Source organism: Betta splendens, chromosome 9 (assembly GCF_900634795.4).
Source record: "Betta splendens chromosome 9, fBetSpl5.4, whole genome shotgun sequence".
NCBI lineage: Eukaryota > Metazoa > Chordata > Actinopteri > Anabantiformes > Osphronemidae > Betta > Betta splendens.
This window is the reverse complement of record NC_040889.2, coordinates 27,001,474-27,028,846: the sequence shown is the minus strand read 5'-3', so window position 1 is coordinate 27,028,846 and position 27,373 is coordinate 27,001,474. Positions and strand designations below refer to the sequence as shown.

Sequence of the window (27,373 nt, the reverse complement as noted above, 5' to 3'; positions counted from 1 at the left end):
AGGTCACCCCAAGACCAGAGCCTTCATTACGCACGGCGGTGCAAATGGGGTTTATGAGGCCATCTACCACGGTGTTCCCATGGTGGGCATCCCCGTGTTTGGTGACCAGCCAGAGAACCTGGGCCGTATGAAGTCTAAGGGCGCTGCAGTTACTGTGAACTTCAACGCCATGAAGTCTGATGATCTTAGAGATGCAGTTGCTGCTGTTATTAACGACAAATCGTAAGTTCTTTTAGCTGTTGAAACAATTTTTCACATGTAAAACCCTTTTCTTTTTAATCCCACCAGTGTTAAAAAGTTGCATAAACCTACAAATTATAGAACCATTTTCAGTTTATTCTAAAGTGATATTTGCCAATGACTGAATAAGCAACACTATGAAACCCTCCTTTTGTTTTCTTTAAGAATGCTTTACATTCAAATCTCCTCTACTGTATATCCACATTCACAGGTACAAGGAAAATGCCATGCGTCTGTCCAGCATCCACCACGACAGATCAATGACTCCTCTGGAAGAGGCAGTGTTCTGGATAGAGTTTACTCTAAGAAACAAAGGGGCTAAACACTTGAGGGTCCAGGCCCATCAGCTCACCTGGTACCAGTATCACAGCCTGGATGTCCTGGTGTTCCTCCTCACTGTGGTCCTGCTGCTCATAGTCCTCTTGGTGAAGACCTGCACATTCTGCCTGAGAAGGTGCTTTCACAGAACAGGAAAGAAGAAGACTGAGTAATGATTTAATGTGGTTGGACAGAAAGTATTAAAACTTAACACTTGTACTATGATGAACCCACAATATTATTAAATGAACTTAAGAAACAGTGATCTGTTGTGACATTTTATCAATGACCTCAAAAATGTCCTGAAAGCAGAAGGCAGTCAGTCTTATTTGTAACAACATTATACAATTGTATTCACACAAATGAACTGATATTAATTAAAAATATTTAGCAATAAATAAAAGCGATTATAAATTCTTATTCAAGCTGATTGTACTTTTAAATCTGCATCTTTCCATCTATTGTTTGGTACATACTTTTTCAGTTTTCCAACTTCCTTTATAATAATACATTTAATGCAGGCAGCAACATATTCTGCAATGTCATAGATGAAAACAAGTAACAGTAACACACTAAACACATGCAAACAAGTGAATATGCTTTAGCCCCAGTGTAGTACAGTACACTCACCTCTCAACTCTTTCAGATTCCTACTTTTAAACAAGACAATGTACTGTAGATCCTGTAAAGGCCAATATAAATATTAGATTCAAATCTGTCATATTGCTTTAAATGCAGAACTAAACAGGTCTCATGGTATAAAATGATTGAAACTCCATGATTTGATCATAAAAGTCTGGCACACACTGTAAAGATGGAAAAACCCGACAACTCCTACAGTGGAAACCAACTCCATCTTTGCACCTAACCAGCTATAATGGAACACAAGTCTGTTGATAAAGATTTGTGAATAGTCATCTCCTAGATCATTACAGTATCACCCACCACACACACACTAACAGTAGGAAAGCTACTGTATTGTACAGTATGTGGTCAGCTCCCTCCAGGCACAGCACATGTCTGCCCTCTTGTGATACAACAAAAGAAGTGAAGTGTCATTACACAAAGCAACAGTTTTACCTAAAGTCTGGTTTGACTTTACTACACACAGAAAATCTAAGCACAGTTAGAAAATAAGTGTTGTTAATCAGCATAATCCCATACAACCCCACAATAATGAAAAAGGAAGAAATAGAATATCTTATGGATCAGCTACATCACCAGTTAAGATATTTAGGTGAAATGATAAAACACTTCATGGGTCACAGTAAGGTCAAAGAGATTGGCTTCTTTAAACCTCTAAGGCATTGTTTTAGGTTTACACATCAGGATGTTTAAGCTATTAGATAAGATATAAAGACCTTTTATTGCCATACTTTGTCTCTTATATACAAAAATATCACAACTGAGAAAATATGTTAGGGACACAGCTTCATTAGAAATATGCCTTTTAAAACTGTCATTCTGTAAAACAGAATGTATGAATCATAGCTGACAGTGACTTAAACAGTCCCACATTTCACTTAGCAAAAATGTCAAATTCATAGATTCACACTTTGCACTAAAAAAAAAGTCAACTGAGACAATATGTCGACAGCATTGCTTTCTTCAGCGATCAGCCTTTAAAACTGTGTGTGTTCTCTTTAAATGCTGAAGCCAAGATAAGCCTCACACAGCAACGGTACCTCCTCCACGCACTTTGCCCCACTCATGCACCTTCGGGCTAGGAAGAGATTTCTGTTGCACACACCCACAAGTCCACAATTCCTCTAATTACGTAACCATGTCTTCGAGCTGGTTTCCTACAGCCGTTTACTCTCTCCACAGCAGGGCGGTACAGCCCACCATACTTAGGCCTATCTCTAACATAGGGACTTTTACTACAGGCCAAGGTTTATTATTGACTTTTCACCAATATTACAGAACCTTCCACCTTTTAACCACTTGGTCGGGTGTGGCGCCTATATCTTGTGTGTAACACTGCACAAAGAGGCAAGGTGAGCTCGAGTAACCTTTTTTAGTCATTGTGTTTCTAGGATCCAATAACAAGGGATCAGGAAACCGCCGTCATTCTATCCAACCATGGAGGTGAGGCAGCGTCTCTCTGCATGTGCTCTGCTGCTTTTTTGTATGACACAGAGTACAAATGGAGGAAACATCTTGGTGTGGTACACTGAAGGCAGCCACTGGATCAACATGAAGCCTGTGTTGGACACACTGGTCGACAGAGGACACCAGGTGACGGTGCTGGTCCCCAGCGTCTCAATGTATATGAAAACCAATGAAACTTCTCGCTTCCGCTACGAACCCTTTGATGTCTCCTTCACAATGGCAGACCTCAAAGCCTTTCTTGAAGAGTTCCTTCACTTTTCCATACATGAGATGGCTGAAATGAATTTCCTGCAGATTTTAGGCAGATTCCTAGACATGATGAAAAACAACCTGGAGATTTCTCTGCAGTATTTGGACGGTGTGTTGAAATCAGACACCATCATAAAGAAGTTAAAGGATGGAAAGTATGACCTTCTTCTGGCTGATCCCATCTACCCTGGCAGCGACCTAACAGCAGAGATTTTGGGAATCCCTCTGGTTTTCACCCTGCGATTTTCCATGGCCCATAATGTGGAGCGATACTGTGGTCAGCTACCTACTCCACCTTCCTACGTCCCTGCTGCCATGAGCAAACTGACAGACAAGATGAGCTTCTCAGAGAGACTGGGGAACGTTCTCTTTTACGCAGTGCAGGACATCATGTTGGATAGGATGTTTTGGAAAGAATTAGATAAATATTACTCTGAAATAAAAGGTGAGTCATCCAAGGAAAATATTTGTTATAAAAGCTATAAAAGTACAAAGCAGTACTTGAAGCAACTAATCTGAAGTATTGATGAGACCTTTTAACGGGCAGCTGTCATTAATTCCTTTTGCACTATGACAGGAAAGCCGACCAGCGCCTGTCAGACATTGAGCAGAGCAGACATTTGGTTGATGAGAACTTACTGGGACTTTGATTTCCCTCGTCCTTTGCTCCCCAACTTTAAATTTGTTGGTGGGATCCACTGTAGACCTGCTAAACCTTTACCAGACGTAGGTGACAACTATACTACCGTACTTCAAGCCTCTTTATCATTTTTGTCAGAAAAACTCAATTGAACTGTAACAATAACTGTACAACACAAGACTATGCTGAACCAAAAACAAATTACACCGTCAGTATTCCTTAAAGAATTTATAAAAGTAAAAAGATAAAACTACTTTGCATTGACAGATTACTGTTCTTTTTGCAGGATATGGAAGAGTTTGTGCAAAGTTCGGGAGATAATGGTATTGTGGTCTTCAGTTTGGGATCCATAATCAACAATATCACCACAGACAAGGCAAACCTGATTGCCTCAAGCCTGGCTCAGATCCCACAAAAGGTTAGACCACTGCTAAAGTGACAACTGCTTTCCACAAATAAAATTAAATTAAACTTGTTTCACTCCAGCTACTGTTCCATATAGCTTTGTAGTACAATACATTTTGTGCTATATAAAAAAATTATAAATGAAATTAGCATGTTACTGATATGTATTGTTGTTTGTAGGTTTTGTGGAAATACAGTGGAGAAAAACCAAAGACCCTGGGTGCAAACACCAGAATCTATGACTGGATCCCTCAGAATGATTTACTGGGTAATAAAAGCTACTGAACTGGCTTCAGTACTGATCATTATGACCAACTATAAAACGTAATGTTTAACAGAACAGCATATCAAAAGTCCATAAAAGAAAAAAACATGATATAATGAAGTTGTTCATAAGGGGTGGATCAGTCCAGACGGAAACATTTCCCAATACATAAAACTTTCTTCTTAAAATGTTTATGAATTGATAATGAGTGAGATGCTCAAATGTGAAAATATCTTTTAAGTGATTTTTCCACAGGGCTTCTAGATAGTATTTAAACACTGAATTAATAATTCAATATTGAGCATGCTAATGCCACCTGAGAGTTTACAGTATTCTGAGTCACAGTACATGACTGGAAAGTCTGTTGTGATTGTAGAAAGTAATCCATGTTCCATCAGGTCACCCTAAGACCAGAGCCTTCATTACTCACGGTGGCACAAATGGGATTTATGAGGCCATCTACCACGGTGTTCCCATGGTTGGTATCCCCGTGTTTGGTGACCAGCCAGAGAACATGGTCCATGTGATGTCGAAGGGAGCTGCAGTTACTGTGGACTTCAACGCCATGAAGTCTGATGATCTTAGAGATGCAGTTGCTGCTGTTATCAACGACAAATCGTAAGTTTTTTAACTATCTTTAGTGTTTGAGGTTTCTAATTTAGGTCTACAAGTGCTAACTGCACCACAAAAGGACTGCAATTAATTCAAAGTTAAATAAGGAATCATGTTAAGTTAACTTCAGTATTTGAAAATGTATATTATTGAGAATGACAAATCGTAAGTTCTTTTAGCTGTTGAAACAATTTTTCACATGTAAAACCCTTTTCTTTTTAATCCCACCAGTGTTAAAAAGTTGCATAAACCTACAAATTATAGAACCATTTTCAGTTTATTCTAAAGTGATATTTGCCAATGACTGAATAAGCAACACTATGAAACCCTCCTTTTGTTTTCTTTAAGAATGCTTGACATTCAAATCTCCTCTACTGTATATCCACATTCACAGGTACAAGGAAAATGCCATGCGTCTGTCCAGCATCCACCACGACAGACCAATGACTCCTCTGGAAGAGGCAGTGTTCTGGATAGAGTTCACTCTAAGAAACAAAGGGGCTAAACACTTGAGGGTCCAGGCCCATCAGCTCACCTGGTACCAGTATCACAGCCTGGATGTCCTGGTGTTCCTCCTCACTGTGGTCCTGCTGCTCATAGTCCTCTTGGTGAAGACCTGCACATTCTGCCTGAGGAGGTGCTGTGGCAGAACAGGAAAGAGAAAGACTGAGTAATGGGGTGAAAGTTAATGTGACAGACAGGAAATTAGTCTCAAGGATATACTAAAAAAACTCACAATAATCTGCATTTCAAGTTTGTTCTGAAACCAGTCAATTGTCAAAATTTCAACAGAAACAATTATAACTCTTGAAAGGATAAACATGTAAAATTGAACTAAAAGTACCAGTAACCACTTGAAATAGCAAGTAAGGTATAAGAAAATTGTTATTAGGGCTCCATGTACCAGAAACACTCATGCATTTAAATAAATCTAATTGTCATCGTTGTTCAATATTTTTCTGTTAATATTTTGGATATTTACTACAGGTCAAACATTATCCTTTTTCTTTGTATGAAAATTTGTATGTATTTGCATTACATTTGACCTTTAACCACTTGGTTGGGGTGTGTTTGTCATGCTACACCAACTGGAACTGAAAGTCATAGTTAAACCTTGTTTAAGGTTAATGATTGAATAAATGAGGTGAAAACACTACAAAGGATCAGGAAACTGCTATCGTTCTATTCAACCATGGAGCTGAGGCAGCGTCTCACTGTATGTGTTCAAATGTTTTTTTGCATGACACAACTGTGGGAGGGGAATTCTCCCACACACGGACATGCTCTTTCAACTTCCTCATATTCTGTAACCACGTCTCAGCCTTTTGAGATGAGATTTGTCTACTTTACTTTTTGTTTTACACCATTGATCTGCAGCAGAAACTTTCAAGCCTCAATCCTTAAGCCTGTTTCTAGCTTGTGGACTTTTACTACAGGCCAAACATTGTTCTTTTCTTAAAATTGACTGGCATTTACATTACATTTGAACTTTAACCACATGGTTAAGGTGTGTCATGCTACACTAACCGGAACTAAAAGTCATAGTTAAAGCTTGTTAAAAGGTTAATAATTGTTTTTTAGGAACTCCTACTACAAAGGATCAGGAAACCGCTGTCATTCTGTCCAACCATGGAGGTGAGGCAGCGTCTCTCTGCGTGTGCTCTGCTGCTTCTTTGTATGACACTGAGTACAAATGGAGGAAACATCTTGGTGTGGTACACTGAAGGCAGTCACTGGATCAACATGAAGCCTGTGCTGGACACACTGGTCGACAGAGGACACCAGGTGACGGTGCTGGTCCCCAGCGTCTCAATGTACATGAAAACCAATGAAACCTCTCGCTTGCGCTACGAACCCTTCAATGTGTCCTTCACAATGGATGATATGCAGGAGATTTTTCAAAAGTTACTTCACTTCACCATATATGAGGTTGAGCAAATGAACACCTTACAAATGTTCGTTGGATTTATTAATTTAATGACCAAAAACCTGATCATGACTCTGGAATACTTGGACGGCGTGTTAAAATCAGAAACCATCAACAAGTTGAAAGATGGGAAGTATGACCTCCTTCTGGCCGACCCCATGTACCCAGGCAGCGATTTGACAGCAGAGATTTTGGGAATTCCTCTGGTTTTCTCCCTGCGACTTACTGTTGGGAATAACTGGGAGAGGCACTGTGGTCAGCTACCTGTTCCACCTTCCTACGTCCCTGCTCCTTTGAGCAAATTGACAGACAGCATGAGCTTCTTGGAGAGACTGAAGAACTTTCTCTTATACGTAGTGCAGGACAGCATGTTAGCATATTATTATTGGCCAAAAGTAGACAAGTATTACTCTGAAGTCAAAGGTGAGTCAAACCGGCAGTAGAAAAAGTGTGAATCTTCACTTATTAATACAGAGTCCTACTTGTGTTAACCTGTATTACAGTATTTGCAGGGCTGCTAGATCCAATGACTTCGACAAGCATTGCATGATATTTGTAAAATTTTAAAGACTCATTCAGGCATAAACACAATTTGCAATCAGAAAAAGCCATTAATTACTTTCCCATTATGACAGGAAAACCCACCAGCGCCTGTGAGACGATGAGTAGAACAGACATCTGGTTGATGAGAACTTACTGGGACTTTGAGTACCCTCGTCCTTTGCTCCCCAACTTCAAATTTGTTGGTGGGATCCACTGCAGACCTGCTAAACCTTTACCAGAAGTAAGTGACGACTCCGCTTATCAGAAGCCTATTCAGATTTATTACACTTCAGCATTCCTGACAAAAATGAGAGGAAAGGTGGTCAGTTAGCATTTCAAACAAACAATAGTCAAAAAGAATAACAAAAAAAGGAGAAGACATACATGAAAATGTCAGTGAGTTTGCATGGGAATGATTTTTAATTATTTCTTACAGAATATGGAAGATTTTGTGCAAAGTTCTGGGAACAATGGCATTGTGGTCTTCAGTTTGGGATCCATGATCAACAATATCACCACAGAGAAAGCAAACATGATCGCCTCAAGCCTGGCCCAGATCCCACAAAAGGTGCACTCCTTGGACGTCAGGCTAATAAACATGAATGAAGAATACCAATCTGCTCCACAGCTCTACCAGAGTGGTGGCAAAATGCTGATCTGCAAAAATGCTCATTAAATCATATAAATTATATGTGATATCAGAAACAATTCAATTTTTCAATTTTTTATTTATTATTATTTTTGCTTACAGTACTATCACATGCAAAGAGGTCTAATTTTATTTGATATTTATAACATTTATAAAAATAAAAATAAAATTTAAGTTAGAACTGAGTATAATGATGATGATGGAGAGGGTATGGATGTATTTACCTACTCTCATACAGTAAATTTGAATACACATATGTAATATATACACCCAGTGTCACCAAAGTACAGACCATAATAGTAGTGAAACTGTTGTGGTATTTACAGTAGTTGTTGTTCCTTACAGTTTTAGGATGCACCATTAAATGTACTGCTATTAAGAATGTTCTTATACAAAATGGTTACAGTCCTTAGTGATCACTATAATTATTTGTAGGTGCTGTGGAGATACCGTGGAGCAAAACCAGAGACTCTGGGAACAAACACCAAAATATATGACTGGATCCCACAGAACGATTTACTGGGTAAGATGAATCCTTACAAAACCTACCAAATTTGCATCTACTAGTTTATTTTTATTATTACAATTTGGAAAGTCTGTTGCTATCAAACTGGCATGCATGCATGCGCATATATATGAATAAACAAATGAATGAGCAAATTAACTGTCCGCCATTAAATTACACTGAATTTCCTAGTTCCTGAAGTATTGGTTACTTCCAAATTGGAACTGGCCTTTACAAGCCATTTTAAGCAGGGAACATAATTCATCTTTTATATCAGGTCACCCTAAGACCAGAGCCTTCATTACTCACGGTGGCACGAATGGGGTTTATGAGGCCATCTACCACGGTGTTCCCATGGTGGGCATCCCCATGTTTGGTGACCAGCCAGAGAACCTGGACCGTATAAAGTCTAAGGGCGCTGCAGTTACTGTGAACTTCAACGCCATGAAGTCTGATGATCTAAGAGATGCACTTAAAGCTGTTATCAATGACAAATCGTAAGTTCTTTTGACTAGTTCAATTATTTTAGACATGTAAAACTGTTATCTTTTGAATTCCACTGATGTTGAAAAGTTACATACAGTAGATAAATAAAACTTCCAGATTGTACAAGAATTTTAGAATTAGGACACAATTTATTAACAGTTCTTTTATTTAAAGGTCCCTGCATATGCAAATTTTTTTAGGCATTCTGAAACATTTATAAGAGACTCTAGTTACCGTTCACACACTCTACTTGTTTCACATTTTGCTACCTCAGCCAATCCCCTCTAAGCACATTCACAGAACCACCTCCGGTCCGGCCCAAAAAACTGTTTCTGACACACACAATCAGAGAGTGGAGCTGCAGCATAGCTGTCTATCACAGACAGCAATGTGCTCTTTTTGGCTTGAATACTTGCAGACACCTTAATGAGACACAGAAGTCCAATACTCTTTAACATAAAAAGCAATATAAGCAGTCTCCTTTAAGGTTCCTTCTACAGTGATATTTCACAATGACTGAATGAGCTACACAACTCAACACTCCTTTTGTTTTAAAGCAACTTTGAATTAAAAATGATCAACATTAAAATTCCTTCTACTTAATATCCACATTCACAGGTACAAGGAAAATGCCATGCGTCTGTCCAGCATCCACCACGACAGACCAATGACTCCTCTGGAAGAGGCAGTGTTCTGGATAGAGTTCACTCTAAGAAACAAAGGGGCCAAACACTTGAGGGTCCAGGCCCATCAGCTCACCTGGTACCAGTATCACAGCCTGGATGTCCTGGTGTTCCTCCTCACTGTGGTCCTGCTGCTCATAGTCCTCTTGGTGAAGACCTGCACATTCTGCCTGAGGAGGTGCTGTGGCAAAACAGGAAAGAGAAAGACTGAGTAATGGGGTGAAAGTTAATGTGACAGATAAGAAACTAGTCTCAAGGTTATACTATAGAAACCTCACAATATTCTGTATTTCAAAGTATTACCTTGAACCAGTCAATTGGTAAAATATTAAGAAAAACAATTCTTTTTTAAGGATAAACATATAAAGTTGAACTAAAACTACCAATAACCACTTGAAATCGCAAATATACTGTAAAGAGTTTTCTTATTCGATGCCCATGTATCAGAAATGCTCATAAACGATTCTTTAGCACAAACACTCATCAACAACTACACTGAAAATTAGACTGAAACTGTTTGTGAAGTTGACATTCAGTAATGTGTTCACAAAGCATTTTTCAGTCAATTTTATCAAAGTGCATCTTTTAGGATTTTGTTGTAATATTAAAGTGAAAACCAACATTTTACCTTATCCTGCAGTCATGCACATGTGTGCTAACTGGCACCAATAAGAACAGTCAAGTAAGTTTTGGCAGGGGAAATATTTAGTGATAAGCTTCATACTGGAAAAGATAAGAATGTTTTGGATCAGTGCAAGTAAAGTCATTCTAAAAACCAGAAACCAGAATGTGAACCATCATTTACAGCGATGCTTTCAACATTAAATAAGCTGCCACCTGAGAAAATAAAAAGGAAAACAAAACTAGAGAAAAATAGACCAGTTGCCATGACTCAACGTCTCAATCATTACTGAGAATCTTCAAATTAAAGTAGTAAGTTGAGAACACTGGTCCATTAGAAATGTGTCGTAAAAACTGGTCTGTGTCCTCTTTAAATACTGAAACCAATCCCTTAGAGAGAATAGGCCCCTCCCCCGAGTGCTTTGACTCAATCATACACAACTGTGGGAGGAGGGGAATTCTCCCACACACAGACATGCTCTTTCAACTTCCTCATATTCTGTAACCACGTCTCAGGCTTTTGAGATGAGATTTGTCTACTTTACTTTTTGTTTTACACTATTGCTCTGCAGCAGAAACTTTCAAGCCTCAATCCTTAAGCCTGTTTCTAGCTTGTGGACTTTTACTACAGGCCAAACATTGTTCTTTTCTTAAAATTGACTGGCATTTACATTACATTTGAACTTTAACCACATGGTTAAGGTGTGTCATGCTACACTAACCGGAACTAAAAGTCATAGTTAAACCTTGTTAAAAGGTTAGTAATTGTTTTTTAGGAACTCATACTACAAAGGATCAAGAAACTGCTGTCATTCTATCCAACCATGGAGGTGAGGCAGCGTCTCTCTGCGTGTGCTCTGCTGCTTCTTTGTATGACACTGAGTACAAATGGAGGAAACATCTTGGTGTGGTACACTGAAGGCAGCCACTGGATCAACATGAAGCCTGTGCTGGACACACTGGTCGACAGAGGACACCAGGTGACGGTGCTGGTCCCCAGCGTCTCAATGTACATGAAAACCAATGAAACCTCTCGCTTGCGCTACGAACCCTTCGATGTGTCCTTCACAATGGATGATATGCAGGAGATTTTGCAAAAGTTACTTCACTTCACTATATATGAGGTGGATCAAATGTATTCCGTGCAAATGTTCATTACATTGATAGATTTGTTGAACAGAAACCTGGTTATGTATCTGGAATACTTGGACGGCGTGTTAAAATCAGAAACCATCAACAAGTTGAAAGATGGGAAGTATGACCTCCTTCTGGCCGACCCCATGTACCCTGGCAGCGATTTGACAGCAGAGATTTTGGGAATTCCTCTGGTTTTCTCCCTGCGACTTACTGTTGGGAATAACTGGGAGAGGCACTGTGGTCAGCTACCTGTTCCACCTTCCTACGTCCCTGCTCCTTTGAGCCATTTGACAGACAGCATGAGCTTCTTTGAGAGACTGAAGAACTTTCTCTTATACGCAGTGCAGGACATCATGTTAGCATATTATTATTGGCCAAAAGTAGACAAGTATTACTCTGAAGTCAAAGGTGAGTCAAACCGGCAGTAAAAAAAAGTGTGAATCATCACTTATTTATAGAGTCCTACTTGTGTTAACCTGTATTACAGTATTTGCAGGGCTGCTAGATCCAATGGCTTCGACAAGCATTGCATGATATTTGTAAAATTTTAAAGACTCATTCAGGCCTAAACACAATTTGCACTCAGAAAAAGGCATTAATTACTTTCCTATTATGACAGGAAAACCCACCAGTGCCTGTGAGACGATGAGTAGAACAGACATCTGGTTGATGAGAACTTACTGGGACTTTGAGTACCCTCGTCCTTTGCTCCCCAACTTCAAATTTGTTGGTGGGATCCACTGCAGACCTGCTAAACCTTTACCAGAAGTAAGTGGCGACTCCGCGTATCAGAAGCCTATTCAGATTTATTACACTTCAGCATTCCTGACAAAAATGAGAGGAAAGGTGGTCAGTTAGCATTTCAAACAAACAATAGTCAAAAAGAATAACAAAAAGAAGAGAAGACATACATGAAAATGTCAGTGACTTTGCATGGGAATGATTTTATAATTATTTCTTACAGAATATGGAAGATTTTGTGCAAAGTTCTGGGAACGATGGCATTGTGGTCTTCAGTTTGGGATCCTTGATCAACAATATCACCACAGAGAAAGCAAACATGATCGCCTCAAGCCTGGCCCAGATCCCACAAAAGGTGCACTCCTCGGACGTCAGGCTAATAAACATGAATGAAGAATACCAATCTGCTCCACAGCTCTACCAGAGGTGGTGGCAAAATGCTGATCTGCAAAAATGCTCAATAAATCATATATTAAATTATGTGATATCAGAAACAATTTAATTTTTCAATTTTTTTTATTATTATTATTTGCTTACAGTACTATTACATGCACACAGGTCTAATTTTATTTGATATTTATAACATTTAAAAAAATAAAAATAAAATTTAAGTTAGAACTGAGTATGATGATGATGATGGAGAGGGTATGGATGTATTTACCTACTCTCATACAGTAAATTTGAGTACACATATGTAATATATACACTCAGTGTCACCAAAGTACAGACCATAATAGTAGTGAAACTGTTGTGGTATTTACAGTAGTTGTTGTTCCTTACAGTTTTAGGATGCACCATTAAATGTACTGCTATTAAGAATGTTCTTATACAAAATGGTTACAGTCTTTAGTGATCACTATAATTATTTGTAGGTGCTGTGGAGATACCGTGGAGCAAAACCAGAGACTCTGGGAACAAACACTAAAATATACGACTGGATCCCACAGAACGATTTACTGGGTAAGATGAATCCTTACAAAACCTACCAAATTTGCATCTACTAGTTTATTTTTATTATTACAATTTGGAAAGTCTGTTGCTATGCATATATATATGCATACATATATATATATATATATGCATATATATATATATATATACACACTCTATTCTCACCCTCCGCGGGTGGTCTCATCCACTTTCCAAGCTCGGGTCCTCTACCAGAGGCCAGGGAGCTTGAGGGTTCTGCGCAGTATCCTTGCTGTTCCTAGGACTGCACTTTTCTGGACTGAGATTTCGGATGTTTTTCCAGGGATCTGTCGTAGCCACTCCTCCAGTTTGGGGGTCACAGCCCCTAGTGCTCCGATCACCACAGGCACTACTGTGGCAAGACCTTTCAAGCTACCGCCTACCTCATATCATGAGAGACAATGAACCACGAGATACCGGCTCAGACGTCGCCCGGTCTAACAAGGTCTGCGTCAGGTGTTGGGGAACCAGAGCACCTTGGCGAGAAGTGGGCTACTGGAACAAGAAAGAAATGGCTGAGATGCGAGAACAAGGCTCTGTTGGAATGCTACTACTCAAGTAACCCTAGTCAGAGGGGTTACATGCAAAGAATGTGCAGTGAATGGGAACGGAGAAACCCACATTCAAGGCTGACGGCGAAGCAACTAGTAGCTCAGTGTTCCAACATCCACAAACGGCAACTGCTATCACAACTTGAGATTGACGAGATACAACACAAATGCTACGGCAAGGGGGAGCCAGGACGCCAGGTCAGAGGGGAGGTTTCACCATCTCCCCAACCGGAAATTGGGTACGAAGCCCCAATAAGCACAGATACGCTGAGCGAGGCAGCGACTGACCTGAAAGATAAGATCATGGCGAGATTGAACAGGCAACTCCGAACCCCACTACAACGGCTAAGTGAAGTACCATCAGAAAGACTCATGGAAGATGTGAATGCAGCATTGAGAGCGATCCCTACCACAACAATCACAGAAACCAATGAGCTGATATACGCTTCAGCATCAGTGATCCTAGAGGTGCTTGGCCATAAGAGCAACCATGGGAGCCATGAGAAACAATACCCACCATGGAAACGAAGGTTGGAGGCAAAAATCAAGGCAGCTCGGAGGGAAGTGAGCCAAATGACAGAGGCCCAGAGAGGTGCAATGAAAAGACCGATGCCCAAGAGGTACAGCCAGATGACCATACCTGAAGCACTCGAAACTGCCAAGCAAAGGCTACAAGCCTTGGCCAGCCGCCTAAAGAGATACACCAGAGATAACGAAGCCAGACGAATAAACCGGCTGTTCGCAACACAACCTGCGAAAGTGTACTCTCAATGGCAGGGTAATAACAACAGAGGCATCACACAACAGTGATGCACAGTGGCTGGTGGATCTGAGGGAAGACCACAGCAACCTCCCTGAACAGAATCCAGTGACTATCACAGTGGCAGACATCCAACATAGAGTCTCAGGTATGAAAAACTGGACAGCACCTGGCCCTGACATGATCCACGCCTACTGGCTAAAGAAGCTCACTGCAATCCACGAGACTGCTGACAGAATGGTAATGGCGAACCAACCAGACATTGTGGTGGTGGATAAAGAGCAGAGGAAAGCCGTAGTGGTGGATGTGGCAATACCAAGCGATGGCAACATCAGGAAAAAGGAACATGAGAAACTAGAGAAATACCATGGGCTCAGGGAAGAACTGGAGAAGACTTGGAAGGTGAAGGCCACAGTGGTGCCTGTGGTGATCGGAGCACTAGGGGCTGTGACCCCCAAACTGGAGGAGTGGCTACAACAGATCCCTGGAAAAACATCCGAAATCTCAGTCCAGAAAAGTGCAGTCCTAGGAACAGCAAGGATACTGCGCAGAACCCTCAAGCTCCCTGGCCTCTGGTAGAGGACCCGAGCTTGGAAAGTGGATGAGACCACCCGCGGAGGGTGAGAATAGAGTGTGTATATATATGAATAAACAAATGAATGAATGAGGAAATTAACTGTTTGCCATTAAATTACACTGAATTTCCTAGTTCCTAAAGTATTGGTTGCTTCCAAATAGGAAATGGCCTTTACAAGCCATTTTAAGCAGGGAAAATAATTCATCTTTTATATCAGGTCACCCTAAGACCAGAGCCTTCATTACTCACGGTGGCACGAATGGGGTTTATGAGGCCATCTACCACGGTGTTCCCATGGTGGGCATCCCCATGTTTGGTGACCAGCCAGAGAACCTGGACCGTATAAAGTCTAAGGGCGCTGCAGTTACTGTGAACTTCAACGCCATGAAGTCTGATGATCTAAGAGATGCACTTAAAGCTGTTATCAATGACAAATCGTAAGTTCTTTTGACTAGTTCAATTATTTTAGACATGTAAAACTGTTATCTTTTGAATTCCACTGATGTTGAAAAGTTACATACAGTAGATAAATAAAACCTCCAGATTGTACAAGAATTTTAGAATTAGGACACAATTTATTAACAGTTCTTTTATTTAAAGGTCCCTGCACGTTCAAGTTTTTTTAGGCATTCTGAAACATTTATAAGAGACTCTAGTTACCGTTCACACACTCCGGATGTGTTAGAAGTACACACTCTACTTGTTTCACTTTTCACTTTTTGCTACCTCAGCCAATTTAAGGTTCCTTCTACAGTGATATTTCACAATGACTGAATGAGCTACACAACTCAACACTCCTTTTGTTTTAAAGCAACTTTGAATTAAAAATGATCAACATTAAAATTCCCTCTACTGAATATCCACATTCACAGGTACAAGGAAAATGCCATGCGTCTGTCCAGCATCCACCACGACAGACCAATGACTCCTCTGGAAGAGGCAGTGTTCTGGATAGAGTTTACTCTAAGAAACAAAGGGGCTAAACACTTGAGGGTCCAGGCCCATCAGCTCACCTGGTACCAGTATCACAGCCTGGATGTCCTGGTGTTCCTCCTCACTGTGGTCCTGCTGCTCATAGTCCTCTTGGTGAAGACCTGCACATTCTGCCTGAGGAGGTGCTGTGGCAGAACAGGAAAGAAAAAGACTGAGTAATGATTTAATGTGAATGAAAGAAAGTAGTTAAACTTAAGCTTGTACTATGATGAACCCACAATATTTTGAACTAACCATTTATTCCTCCATGAGGTGTTTAGGAGGCCATCAGTTCTAAAAAGTACATTAACGGTGACCCGTTTAGGTGACATATTTAAAATTTAAACCAACATACCAATCTTTTAACATTTGCTCCATGTATTTAAATCACTAATACATTGTCTCACATGTGTCAGCTGTTTCTGCATAACTGCACCTGAGGCCAATTTGACAATTAATGCTGTGAGCTCATTGGCTGGTTTGGCCTTGAATAAAAACACGGCACGTAGGAGTTCATTTTGTGACTTTACTTAGATAATACTGATGCACCCCCCCACACACACACTTAGGCTAATCATATATATGTATTGAAAAAGATGCATGACTTAAATCCAAATTTAACAGAAAATACTGCTTCAACGTAAATCATAATATATTCAAACTATAAAGAGTCATCCCATGTCATCTAGAAATTCTGGAGGCAGCTTACAGAGCTTCACACAAAAGACTTGACATTTATATCTGCATTTTCATTTAAGGTTTCCCCCTTCATCTTTTAAATTTTCCATCTTCTTTAACCTTCCATAACATAAGCTCCATGCAGGCAGCAGCATCTTCTGCAGTGTCGTGGCCACAAACTGGAGGAAACAGTAACACATTATTTACACAAAACAGGCACAAACCTTTAAACATGCCCAGTCATTTACTTTAAATGAAATTACTACAACTTGAAGTCTTTATTAGGATTCAGAGTGGTAAAAAGACAAGACACTTTTAATAGCAGTACTTCAGCTGCGATAACCCACCACTCTCTTGAATGATTCTACGGAGGTATTCAGCAGTGAGGTGGTTGAGGGTCAGCTTGTGAGGGGGGCCCAAGCGGTGTGGGAAGACAACTGATGTGTCCACCACCTTCCCATGTAGCAACTACAGTAAAGAGGAAGACAGCTGAAGCTTCTATTGGGCAATCCTGAAGAACCGCAATACCAAGCAACTTTAACCTTAATCTTTCACAATGTCTCCATACAGTAACTGCACCAGTGCCCCTGTACTTAAAATAGTGAATGTCTAAGGTGTTTTGTGTTCACATGGAATATTTGAGTCACACCATTTTTTTCGAACATTTTGATAATGTTTGAGGTTTATTCATCTGCATGTGTGGCTTTGTGCTCAAGGTTAAAGTTTAATGTAAACATGCTATTTCAAGGACCTTAAGTATATACACTCATGTGCATTAGACAAGTTAGCCTGAACTGAAACAAACAATTGTTGTTAAAACAGATCTGTCAAACAAAGTTAATATAGACAGTGATATTGCAAAAAACCTTAGTCACCTTCAGGGCACAGAGGTCTGTTTCCAGGCTGTGTCCAATCAGAATAGTGTCTGCGCTAATGAAGCTCAGCAAGGTCTGTTGTACCTCTCTGAGGGGGGTGTGGTTACCCTTCACATCTTCCTCACTGATGCCTGAAAATCTACATTTGTAGTTTTAATTATCTCATTTATTAGAAGTCTGGGACTTCTACTGTTAAAATGTCCTACATGTATATGGTATTGTATGCACTGGTAATGAAGATAATATCTCAAATCTTAAAGGGCAAACCTGCAGTGCCCGTTAAACTGTAGGAAGACTATGCAAATGTTTTTACTTTTCAAACTAGCACAACTCTGGCGGTATCAGATAGCAAGTTTTAGTATAGTAATAGGAGGTTAAGGGAGTTACATTACCTGGTGTTGTAGTCTATTACATCATCAGGTCTGACAAAGGTGTCATAGATTACTTGCAAATTAGAGTTGACCACCGTCACTCTAGACAGCTCCAGACCGTGAACGGTGTAACACTAAAGACAAACATCATCACGATATTAACAAACTTTTGATTTTAAAATTAGAACACAACAACTTTCATCGTTAATATAGGTAATGGGACTACTCCTCCTCAATTCTTTCAAAAGTGTAAACTTAATGTATTTAGTCTAAGGCAAAGAATAAAATTATTTCATTATATACAATTGGTCACTTTGTCCTTTTTGTAATCGTAAGCAAAATTGAACAATAAAAGCTGTAGGTGAGATTTACTGTTATATTCTCAAGAAACTACCTGAAAGATAATATCACAAATTTAACAGAACATTTATTCCCACAACATTCACCATTTCACAATCCAAAGAGTAGACTCCAGGACAGGTGGGATGTCTGGGAATAGTTGACACAAACCCATCCAGACTAAGTGAATCATGGACATGAAGCTAGAAAATAAATAAATAAATAATACATTTATTATTATTATTATTATTATTATTATTATTATACAGTCACAGTTAAATCGGAGGGAAAAAAAAAAAAAACAAACATGCCATTTCACTACCTTAAACACCTGACAGCCTGGTGCTCCCATGACTCCCTGACAGCAGCTGTAGCGCGTCTCTACACCACCTGGCACTAACAGATTCAAATATGTTAATGACAATATTCAATAAAGTTCATGAAGAAGTGCCTATACATAAAAGTAGCTATTGTAGATGACCATATTGTGCAAGATTCCTGTGGGTTAGGTCTTTCATTATTACAATTATTTATTATTATTTTATAATATTATTACAACATTTGAAAATTGTGGCGCTAAATGTTATATTCACCTCTATTTTCAACTCCTTTGCCATAGTGATAGTTGCACTCCTCCTTGCGAATGTGTTTCCCCATTCGGTTCACAGAGTAAGTAGCTCCACAGCGGCAGCAGATTCTTTTCAGGGCTTTTACAAACAGAAATAAAAAAAAAAGATAAATGCCAACAACAATGTTAATTCAATCATCATAGATCCACCCTCTAGTGTTTAAAAAAAAAAAAAAAAAAAAAAAAAAACGAACATTACACCCAGGAATGAATTTAGGTTTAGCATCACACTTACGATCTGTAGTGCCTTTCTTGGTCTCTGCAAAGAGGGTTGCACAACCAGGTTTCTCAGGATGCTGGACAGGATAGTTGCCTTCAATCAGCTTTTCCTCAGTCAAAATATAATCTGTCAAGCTCTCATAAAATGCAGCATCATCTGCTGGAAGAAATAAAATGAAACTAAAATGTATTTAATGAAATAGGAGCGGGGTCTGTAGAGAAAGTAATGCTCACCATCTTTAGAAGTCTCCAGGTTAAATGGTATGTTGCCTTTACAGTTTTGTATGTTGACTTGAGCTTTATCTGTGCGTTGAAAAAATAAAACAAAAACTAATAAAGTAAACTGAAGCTAATTCTTAACCTTTGTTACCCTACCTTGCCCCGATGCTTTCCCATAATTTACCTTTGGGAGCAACGGCACTCTGGTTTTTCAGCTTCTTCAGTGCATTCACTGCAACACTCAGATATTTAAGTTTGTTCACGCTGCGGTTGTAAACAGCCTTCTCTTCTGCAAGGGCCTATTAACGCCACAAAAAGAGAAAAATAAACGGTGTGCTGTTTGTCAGTGTGAATGACTTTTGTATGAGCTCACCTTTTCAAATGCATCATTCACATTAACTGTTGTTTTTATGAACTCCTTTGTGAACATGTTGACATAACGCTGTCGGACATCATGGGGCACCTTCTCTTTGGCAGCGTCACACTGCTGCTTCAGTTTACGTTTCACCACTGGCTGAAGGATAAGTCAGGATTATTATAAAAAAAAAAAACTTAAGTTACAATAGAAAGCTTAAAAAAAAAAAAAGTTTTACCTTAGCAGCAGTAGGCTGAGGAGCAGTTAAGACCGATGCACTCGACTGTGCCGGAACAAAAGCTGGCTCACGTGCTGGAACAGGAATAAGCACAGGTGCAGCCGTGCGAAATCTCTGCACAGTAGCAACTGCAGGTGGAAAATATGCTTGCTTCACAGCAAGAGTGCTTGTATGCACTTGACTAATGGGAGTAAGCACTGGGGTAACTGGGCTGGAAGTGGAAGCAACAGGCACGGGGAAAGCGCCCTCTGGGAGGATCAAATGCAGGTTGTTGCCCATGTTAATCACAGTAGTACCTAGAGGTATGTAGTTCATGTAAGCTGTGGAACAAAACAGAAAATGCATGAAACCTAAAGTTACACAGCAACAAAACAGAAGCTTATAGTACTTTAGCACATTAGCATTCACAGATTGAAGAAATATTTAAACCATTTCAGAAAAAAAAAGCCAAATTAAAAGCCAAGAGACATTTACCATTTTGTAAGTGAGCAGACTGCTGGTTTTCTGAGACTTGGGTGGAGGAAAAACGTGCATTCTGGGTTTCAGGTTTCCTCTGACAGGTAGAGGAAACAAATGTTTGACTACCTTTGAGTGATGCAGTCAACATTGAGGCTCTTTGCTGGATTTGGCAGGTATTTGAGGTAAATCCCGACGTTTCTGGTACACGCAGGGGTATCAAAACCTGGGGCTGAGGTCTACTCTTAACCACAGTCTTGTCAATAAGAGCAAAAAAAAAAAAACTTATAAAATTGGGAAAAATAGCATTTTCCATAGTAAAACATTCTTATAGTATTAACTGTTCAGACAGCAGCCGTCCCTGTATGTACCTCTGCATGTTTGGCTTCATGAGCCACTCTCTTCTTTACAGGAAGAGACTGCGTTTTGACATCAATTTCCGATTTATTCAAATCCATACCTTCAACCTATTAACAAAAAAAAAACCACAATCATTACTATGACTTAACAATGTTAAAACTTTCTAAAGCATACTTACAGAAGCGTCAGACTTTACATTTCCCTCATCATTTGCCTCCATGAAGATCCTGTAGCATTCCTCCATTGGGTCACTGTCGGACAGCTCCACATCAGAGTAGTTGAAATCTGCCTCAGAGCTGGACTCAGCCTTGTTACACGCCTTAACCAAAAGCTGCTGACTGGGTTCAGACTTGGTAATCTTATTCATCAATGAGCTTGCAGAGAGTTCTGTTTCTTTGTATTGTGCGCCTGAAGTTTGGTTACTGTCCGATTTATCCTGTATATGCCCTGGCATTTTGCGTAATGGTTTCTGACTATCCAGTTCCAACAAGGGCATCATTTTCTTGGGAGAACAGTGATTATCAATTCCATTTTGAATGAGCTCCTGAATTCCAGTTTGCTTGATGTGCTGCCTGGACGGTGAGACGGCATTAAAAAGTGGAGGATTACAAAAAAGTGAATTGGTCTGTGAATAGGCACATGATTGCAGTGCATCCATTTTTTTAACACTTGGGGGCAGCTCACAGTTAGCGTTGTCTTTAACTTCAACAATATTCCAAAGATCTTCTGTGGCTGCAGAAAGATTTACAGGTTCACAACTATTCTTAAATTCTGCAACAGTATCCTGAAAATCAACTCTATGATGTACAGCTTCTGGGTCTTCCAAGCATTCAGTTACACTTCCAACACGTAATTTTGTGTTCTCAGAAGAATCAGACAGATCTTTGTTTCTTACGATGCTTGATGCAGATGTGACTTTACACGCATCAGCACTTGAAGTGGACAGCAGAGAGGAATCTAATAAAACAGACTCTCTGTAAACAGCCAACTCCTCTTCAATATTCTGGAACGCATCAAAACAATCAGCAAGTTCTTGAACTCTGCATCTCTTTTTTTCCGGTGAGGGAGGGATGTCAATAATTAGGACATCGTCTTCATTAGAGTCTTCAATTTGCTCTAAATATGGTGATTTGGAGAGCGGAATCTGATGCGCTTGTTGCATCTTTGAGTTACAGAGAACAGGATTTTTTGCCCTTTTTAAACCTTGATCTTTATTAGTGTGTTTTTTGTTCCTATTTGATGAGCCGCAAGACCGCAGGACAGCAGAAAAGTTGGACAAAGGGTCATACTCCAAATCAGTCCTTGGTTTTGAGTGGTCAACAACGTACTTCCTTGCTTTGGAGGAACATTTAGTCAAGTCTGTACATATAGGCAATTGGCAGGCTTCTTTATCTACAGGGTTACTTCCAGTAACAAACTTTGATGCAGACGTGTTTTGTGCAGTAACATTGCTTCCTGTCTGTACTGTCTGATAATGAGACAGCCGTCTTTGTTCCTGCTCTACCTCATGTCTTACAGTTTCAATCTCCTTGTTGATCCGTTCCAACTCCTGGAGGCAATCATCCCTTGTCTCGCCATCCACAGTTGTTCCACAGATAGTATGCAGATAACCATCTTGGACTCCTGTTTAGAGCAAACATGACAGCCATGACATTACAGCTAAAGAAAAAAAAACACAGTGAAACAAGTTTAGACATTAACAGATGTTATCTGCAGGAGTAAAACATTTTCACACTATTATCATTTATATGCGTTTTACATGCTTACTGTATGTGAAATCTTGCTTACTTTGAATTTCCCTTTAAAAAGGGAAATGATTAAGGGTTAAAAAAAAAACATTTTTCAATGGAAAGGGGAAATGAGCAGCATCATCTACGACACATTTGAATAAAAGCAGTTCATCGTTTACTTTACCTTTTAAACAAATGTCAAAGACATCTGTTAGTTGAGTCGCATATTTGACGATCGAATTTATCACTAATTTCAGTTTCGACCATTGCCTTGTTTATTTATACATTTTATAACCCAACTACAACAAATTCGCCATATATACACACACTACACTTCTACATAAACAAACATTTTAATTAAAAAAAACTACAGGCTAGTTGGCGGGGTTTGTGTTGGGACAGTAAACCCAGCAAATTCATTAAGAGTTTGTCAACTAAATATAGACATTTAATCATCGTGGTGATCAAAAGATTTTTCTAAACATTGTCCGCTTTTTAATATATACGTCAAACGTGAAAAGTTGTCAATACGCGCGAGTGGTACAAGTTGGAGTTAGCGTTAGCTTACGGTTAGCCTAGCATCTCAAACACTGACCTGATGCGTCAACTACGGATGCTTTGTACGATGTTCCAGACGTATCCCGTAGTTCTGTAGCATGTTTGTAAAAACAGTGAGGCCGCTCGCAAAGCCCATGTTTTAGGACAGGACACTCTATGGAAGAAAATATACCGGACGAAGGAAACATCGACAGCGAAAGCTGTTTAAATAACGGTCAACCAACAGGTGACGGATCTAAACGAACTTGATGAGACGTCAGCCTCACTTATATACACTGTGAAGAGGTCACGCGACGACCGTTTAATGCTGTAGTAATTTCTAAAAAAGGTTAAATATGTATATTTTAGTGAGCTAAAACAAACTTTGTATCACGGAGAACATTTATCTATAGTATATAACTGTAATACAGTATGTTTTAGTCTAAAAGGTTTGAGGCTCGAGCCCTCCAGGCCGATAGATGGCAGTGCTGTGTTCATCAAACTACAGCTGCTTCAGCGAAGGAGCGTTCAGCGTGTCGTCCAACAACACAAACAGCCCCGTGCAGCTACGTAGCCTTCATCAAAACTCTAAAACACAGCTAAGTTACGCTGTTTGAAATGGATAATAGCGAAGAGGAGATGGAAGAGGATGAAAACGAGTGGAGAAAAGGTCTCGTAGATTCAGAGGCGATTAGCTCCAGCGTGGCTTCTGGTAAAGTTAAAACGGGCACTAGTTTTTTTTATAATGTAAATTTACAGCAGTTTGACGGATCTGCTAGTTGCTTAGATTTAATAACGAGAATAACGTTTTGTTATTGGTTCGGTCATCGAGAGTCGTAGGAAATTGTTATGGTTCTTTTTTCACACAATTAAGTAACTCTGTACTGCATTGTCACCTAGTACTTTGTGGTAATGTCCTGTCTCTATTTCAGGTTCAGGTCTCAATAAGGCACCAGAGCTGTTATCAGAAAACAGAGTCATTCTGCATTTTGACCTGGACTGCTTCTATGCTCAGGTGGAAATGATCAGAAACCCAGCTCTGAGAGATGTCCCTTTGGGTAAAATGATCAATTTCTAAAGAGTAAGCCTGAGTCCAAAGCACACAAAATTCCCATGTGTTGTAATGTTTCTTACATTACCAGGTGTTCAGCAGAAATATATCGTAGTCACATGTAACTATGTGGCAAGGGAGCAGGGTCTCACCAAGCTCATGTCTGTGACTGATGCCAAAGAGAAATGTCCCCAGCTGGTGCTGGTCAACGGGGAAAACCTGACCCATTACAGAGAAATGTCCTACAAAGTCACAGGTAGACAGGCAAGCTACACTGCATCCACAAGTAATATTATTCTGTTGTGTTTACATTCACACTACGGAGTATTCAATAAGACTGAAGATAATCAAATTGCAGTATTGCAGTTCGACTATTATTTCTTAGCTTCTTGTTTACAAATACACAATAACCCAGAGATTGGACTTATATTTGTAACTCAAAGTCTTCAGAATTTTTTTGTGACCTTTTGCTTACCTTGCGCTTACCTTGTTTTGTGTGATAAACGCAGAGCTGTTGATGTCCTACAGTCCACTGGTAGAGAGACTTGGATTTGATGAAAACTTCATGGACATCACAGAGGTGGTGGAAAAAAGACTCGCACAAACAGACTCTAACAATGTTTCATTCAAAGGACATGTCTTCAATAATTTGAGTGAGTCACATTTGTACTTGTGATGTGTAACTGCCTCCGTCTGATTTCTGAACATCTGGCTTATGGAAACTGGGAAATGAGATGTAAAACAACCCTAAAAGCAAAACTATGTCAAATATTTGCATTGTACTTTCAGTTTCCCACTACATGAAAGTTAATTCTGTAAATGTTTGGGGTTTCACACCCATAGATTAACATTTAGCATATGTTTTTCTTTTTCTTTTCCTGCACAGGTGCAGATGTTAAAGCCAGTGAACACCCAAGACTGGCTGTAGGTTCACACATTGCAGCAGAGCTGAGGGACATCATCCACAGTAAACTGGGCCTGACTGGATGTGCAGGCATTGCTTCCAACAAGCTACTGGCTAAACTGGTGTCGGGCACCTTCAAACCTAATCAGCAAACCACTCTGCTGCCACAGAACGTCAGTGACATCATGGACTGCCTGAGCAGTCTCCGCAAAGTTCCTGGTATTAACAGTAGCTTAACAAAATTAGTTTAGTATGAGTGAATATTTTCCTTTTGAGATATGAAATAACTATTAAATACTATGTTTTGTATCTTTGGCAGTGCTACCAATTAACTTATCACTAATTGTTAGGTGTGGGTCACCAAACTGCTAAGAGACTTCATTCCTTGGGATTAGAGAGTGTAAAAAGCCTACAGCTCTTCCCACTGAACAACTTGGTGAGAGAGTTCGGTGGCCCCATGGCTCAGCGTTTGAAGAATCTGGCCTTTGGCATTGATGACTCACCAGTCACCACTACTGGAGCCCCTCAGGTGAGATGTAATATTTTCTGCTTTTACTTAACTAGCCATTGTGTCTTTGCAGTCTCTTAAAGCAAGTAGTAAGGACGCAGTGCATCACCCTTTAGTAGTTTTAATGTTTGTGCTTGTTATTTTGTCATCCACCCTCAGTCTCTCAGTGATGAAGACTCCTTCAAGAAAATATCCTGTACTAAAGATGTTTTGGAGAAGATTCAACAACTCTTGAACAGTCTGGTGGAGAGGTCAGGGCTAGTTGCACAACTAGATCATAAAATTATTATATTGTTACTTTAGGCTGAAGGTATAATTTACTGAATCCAGCCTTTATTATCTGTTACATAATTAGGATGCACAAAGATGGCAGGCTGCCTCAAACCTTCAGACTCACCATTCGTAGATTCTCAGCAACCAACAAGTGGTTCAATCGGGAGAGCAGACAGTGTCCAATCCCCAAGCACATTGGACAGAAAGTCATATCTGGTAACTAATGGACACTGTAACATCACCTTTGCGTACTGGACTTCCAAACATTATAAGTACTCGTGTGCAGAAAACATTTTTATTAGATTGGGGTGTGTTTAGAACGAGACAGATATAACTAATGCTTTTATTGTGTATATTAAAACATGACTCTCTGTAATGTCTCTGTACTGTAGGAAGCTGTGATGATGCTGTGGTCCAGTTGGTCTCGTTGGCCATGAAGCTCTTCCACAAGATGGTTGATAGTAGCACCACTTTCCATCTCACTCTTATTAATGTTTGTTTTAGCAACCTGCAAAACAAAGGACCTGCTTCTAGTGGAAAAGGCTCTATAACATCTTTCTTCACACAAAGCACGTTGCCCAGAAATCCACAGCCCTTGTCGTCACAAATCCAGGTAGTGCAGTGGAGTTACAGTATGTTATCCTGACTGACGTCCTGTTACATGATGCGCTCAGAATTATCTTTTCTCAGAAATTGTGTGAGTATTCTGATGTAAGTTATATTCTTAAAATATTTGTGCTCTTCCTCCTTCTTTTATCCCAAACAGGGTGACTCCTCTCAGTATGGTGGTGGTCACTGCATGGATCATCAGTGCAGCACAAACAGCAGGACTAGCCAACATTCCTCACAAAAGACAGTAACCACAAAAAGCTGCCGTAGCTCTGGAGAAGCATTACATGGCTTCAGATGGAGACAGAGCTCTGTTGTTGCTGAAGAAGATAATGAAAAAGGATCCCTCAGCAGAGAGAAGTCAGTCAGCGATGGAGCAAATAAAACAGTGACCCATAAACTGCCTTCAAATGTTGACCCAGAGGTGTTCAAGCTTCTCCCTGAGGATATTCAGAAGGAACTGTTGTCTCCTGCCTACATCAGCTCCTTCCCCAGCATGTCCACAAACTTGTCAAATGCAGCTTCAGCCCCATATGCGTCTCAAATAGCAGAAAATGAGCCTCCATCAATATTTACAGTGTCACAAAGTGGTAAAAACATAAAAGAAATCCTTAACAGATCAGAGTCAACATCTACACATCACCAGCAGCCTGCAGGCGCGTGTCCAGCAGAAAATGTCAAGGAAGAAAGGAAAGAAATGTTTCCTCAGCCTGCTGACTGTAAGTTCCCGGGAAATGTGGACCCTACGGTGTTTTCTGAGCTTCCGCCGGATGTTCAAACGGAGTTAATGTGTGAATGGAAGCAACAGAAGATAGTTGTGAAGCACCCCTTTACTAAGAAACCTGGTAGAAGCTTCCTGACCAAAGAACAAAAGGCTGCAGGGAAAAGCAACCAGGCAAACAGTTTGTTGAAGTATTTCAAACCCAGTTGAAGAGAAGGTTTAATAGGTTAATCTTGTGTTTTTTTGTAATGTTACTGTAAAGTTATATTAAAAGAAACATCAATGTGTGTATATATAAACAAATTGTTTCTAAATATTAAAAGAGTTATTTTAAAAAGAA

General features: G+C 39.8%; 4 protein-coding genes across 15 annotated transcripts in view; 3 read left to right on the top strand and 1 right to left on the bottom strand.

The window, feature by feature from the left end:
- LOC114862693 (UDP-glucuronosyltransferase 2A1-like) overlaps positions 1-10,344 on the top strand; it is a 12,062-nt gene extending 1,718 nt beyond the window's left edge. Inside the window, exons 2-7 of one of the 4 annotated variants that reach the window (XM_029163275.2) lie at positions 2,738-3,364; positions 3,497-3,645; positions 3,846-3,977; positions 4,145-4,232; positions 4,628-4,847; positions 5,236-5,957. In XM_029163275.2, coding sequence (XP_029019108.2) covers positions 2,738-3,364; positions 3,497-3,645; positions 3,846-3,977; positions 4,145-4,232; positions 4,628-4,847; positions 5,236-5,515 — 1,496 coding nt within the window. In that variant the 3' untranslated portion in view covers positions 5,516-5,957. Of the gene's footprint in view, positions 1-2,737; positions 3,365-3,496; positions 3,646-3,845; positions 3,978-4,144; positions 4,233-4,627; positions 4,848-5,235; positions 7,192-7,403; positions 7,553-7,747; positions 7,880-8,395; positions 8,484-8,742; positions 8,963-9,569 lie in introns of those variants that run through there. The other 3 variants (XM_055511802.1, XM_055511804.1, XM_055511803.1) reach the window with 3 other exon arrangements.
- On the bottom strand, positions 9,696-23,176 carry zgc:152968 (uncharacterized protein LOC564848 homolog). 7 transcript variants are annotated; one of them, XR_008695639.1, is made up of 20 exons: positions 23,026-23,176; positions 20,879-22,323; positions 20,712-20,807; positions 20,359-20,596; positions 19,885-20,204; positions 19,665-19,805; positions 19,476-19,590; positions 19,307-19,375; positions 19,089-19,232; positions 18,819-18,932; positions 18,548-18,621; positions 18,333-18,428; positions 17,908-18,020; positions 17,516-17,654; positions 16,988-17,108; positions 16,761-16,819; positions 16,004-16,108; positions 12,074-12,217; positions 10,263-10,357; positions 9,711-9,815 (listed from the first exon to the last, which is right to left on the bottom strand). XR_008695639.1 is itself a non-coding variant. In XM_055511798.1 (18 exons), the coding sequence occupies exons 1-17, from the start codon at positions 23,174-23,176 to the stop codon at positions 16,016-16,018; spliced, it is 3,528 nt and encodes a 1,175-aa protein (XP_055367773.1). In that variant the 3' UTR covers positions 9,696-9,815; positions 16,004-16,015. The 7 variants fall into 7 exon arrangements, 5 of the variants coding, with proteins under 5 accessions (XP_055367773.1, XP_055367772.1, XP_055367770.1 ...); XR_008695640.1 differs by lacking the exon at positions 10,263-10,357; XM_055511798.1 differs by lacking the exons at positions 10,263-10,357; positions 12,074-12,217 and having other exon boundaries at positions 9,696-9,815.
- LOC129604658 (UDP-glucuronosyltransferase 2B31) lies at positions 10,726-11,820 on the top strand. Its single transcript, XM_055512009.1, has one exon. The coding sequence runs from the start codon at positions 11,080-11,082 to the stop codon at positions 11,818-11,820; it is 741 nt and encodes a 246-aa protein (XP_055367984.1). The 5' UTR covers positions 10,726-11,079.
- Positions 23,079-27,373, top strand: poli (polymerase (DNA directed) iota). Of its 3 annotated transcripts, none has more exons than XR_003787037.3 (11): positions 23,079-23,214; positions 23,409-23,679; positions 23,900-24,025; positions 24,110-24,274; positions 24,528-24,671; positions 24,905-25,141; positions 25,273-25,451; positions 25,590-25,681; positions 25,786-25,919; positions 26,208-26,316; positions 26,470-26,606. XR_003787037.3 is itself a non-coding variant. In XM_029163273.3 (11 exons), exons 2-11 carry the CDS (start codon positions 23,586-23,588, stop codon positions 27,241-27,243), a joined length of 2,124 nt encoding a protein of 707 aa, XP_029019106.1. In that variant the 5' UTR covers positions 23,079-23,214; positions 23,409-23,585; the 3' UTR covers positions 27,244-27,373. The 3 variants fall into 3 exon arrangements, 2 of the variants coding, with proteins under 2 accessions (XP_029019106.1, XP_029019105.1); XM_029163273.3 differs by having other exon boundaries at positions 23,409-23,637; positions 26,096-26,316; positions 26,470-27,373; XM_029163272.3 differs by having other exon boundaries at positions 26,096-26,316; positions 26,470-27,373.

Excerpts from the sequence above, each read along its gene's own strand:
- zgc:152968 (XM_055511798.1), bottom strand. The coding sequence starts at position 23,176 with ATGTTTCCTTCGTCCGGTATATTTTCTTCCATAGAGTGTCCTGTCCTA. Across the intron at positions 20,597-20,711 it reads ATGAAGCCAAACATGCAGAG|ACTGTGGTTAAGAGTAGACC; the intron begins GTACATACAGGG and ends CTTATTGACAAG. Across the intron at positions 19,376-19,475 it reads GAGTGCCGTTGCTCCCAAAG|ATAAAGCTCAAGTCAACATA; the intron begins GTAAATTATGGG and ends TTCAACGCACAG.
- poli (XM_029163272.3), top strand. The coding sequence starts at position 23,586 with ATGGATAATAGCGAAGAGGAGATGGAAGAGGATGAAAACGAGTGGAGA. Across the intron at positions 24,026-24,109 it reads TCTGAGAGATGTCCCTTTGG|GTGTTCAGCAGAAATATATC; the intron begins GTAAAATGATCA and ends TTACATTACCAG. Across the intron at positions 24,672-24,904 it reads ACATGTCTTCAATAATTTGA|GTGCAGATGTTAAAGCCAGT; the intron begins GTGAGTCACATT and ends TTTCCTGCACAG.
- LOC129604658 (XM_055512009.1), top strand. The coding sequence starts at position 11,080 with ATGGAGGTGAGGCAGCGTCTCTCTGCGTGTGCTCTGCTGCTTCTTTGT.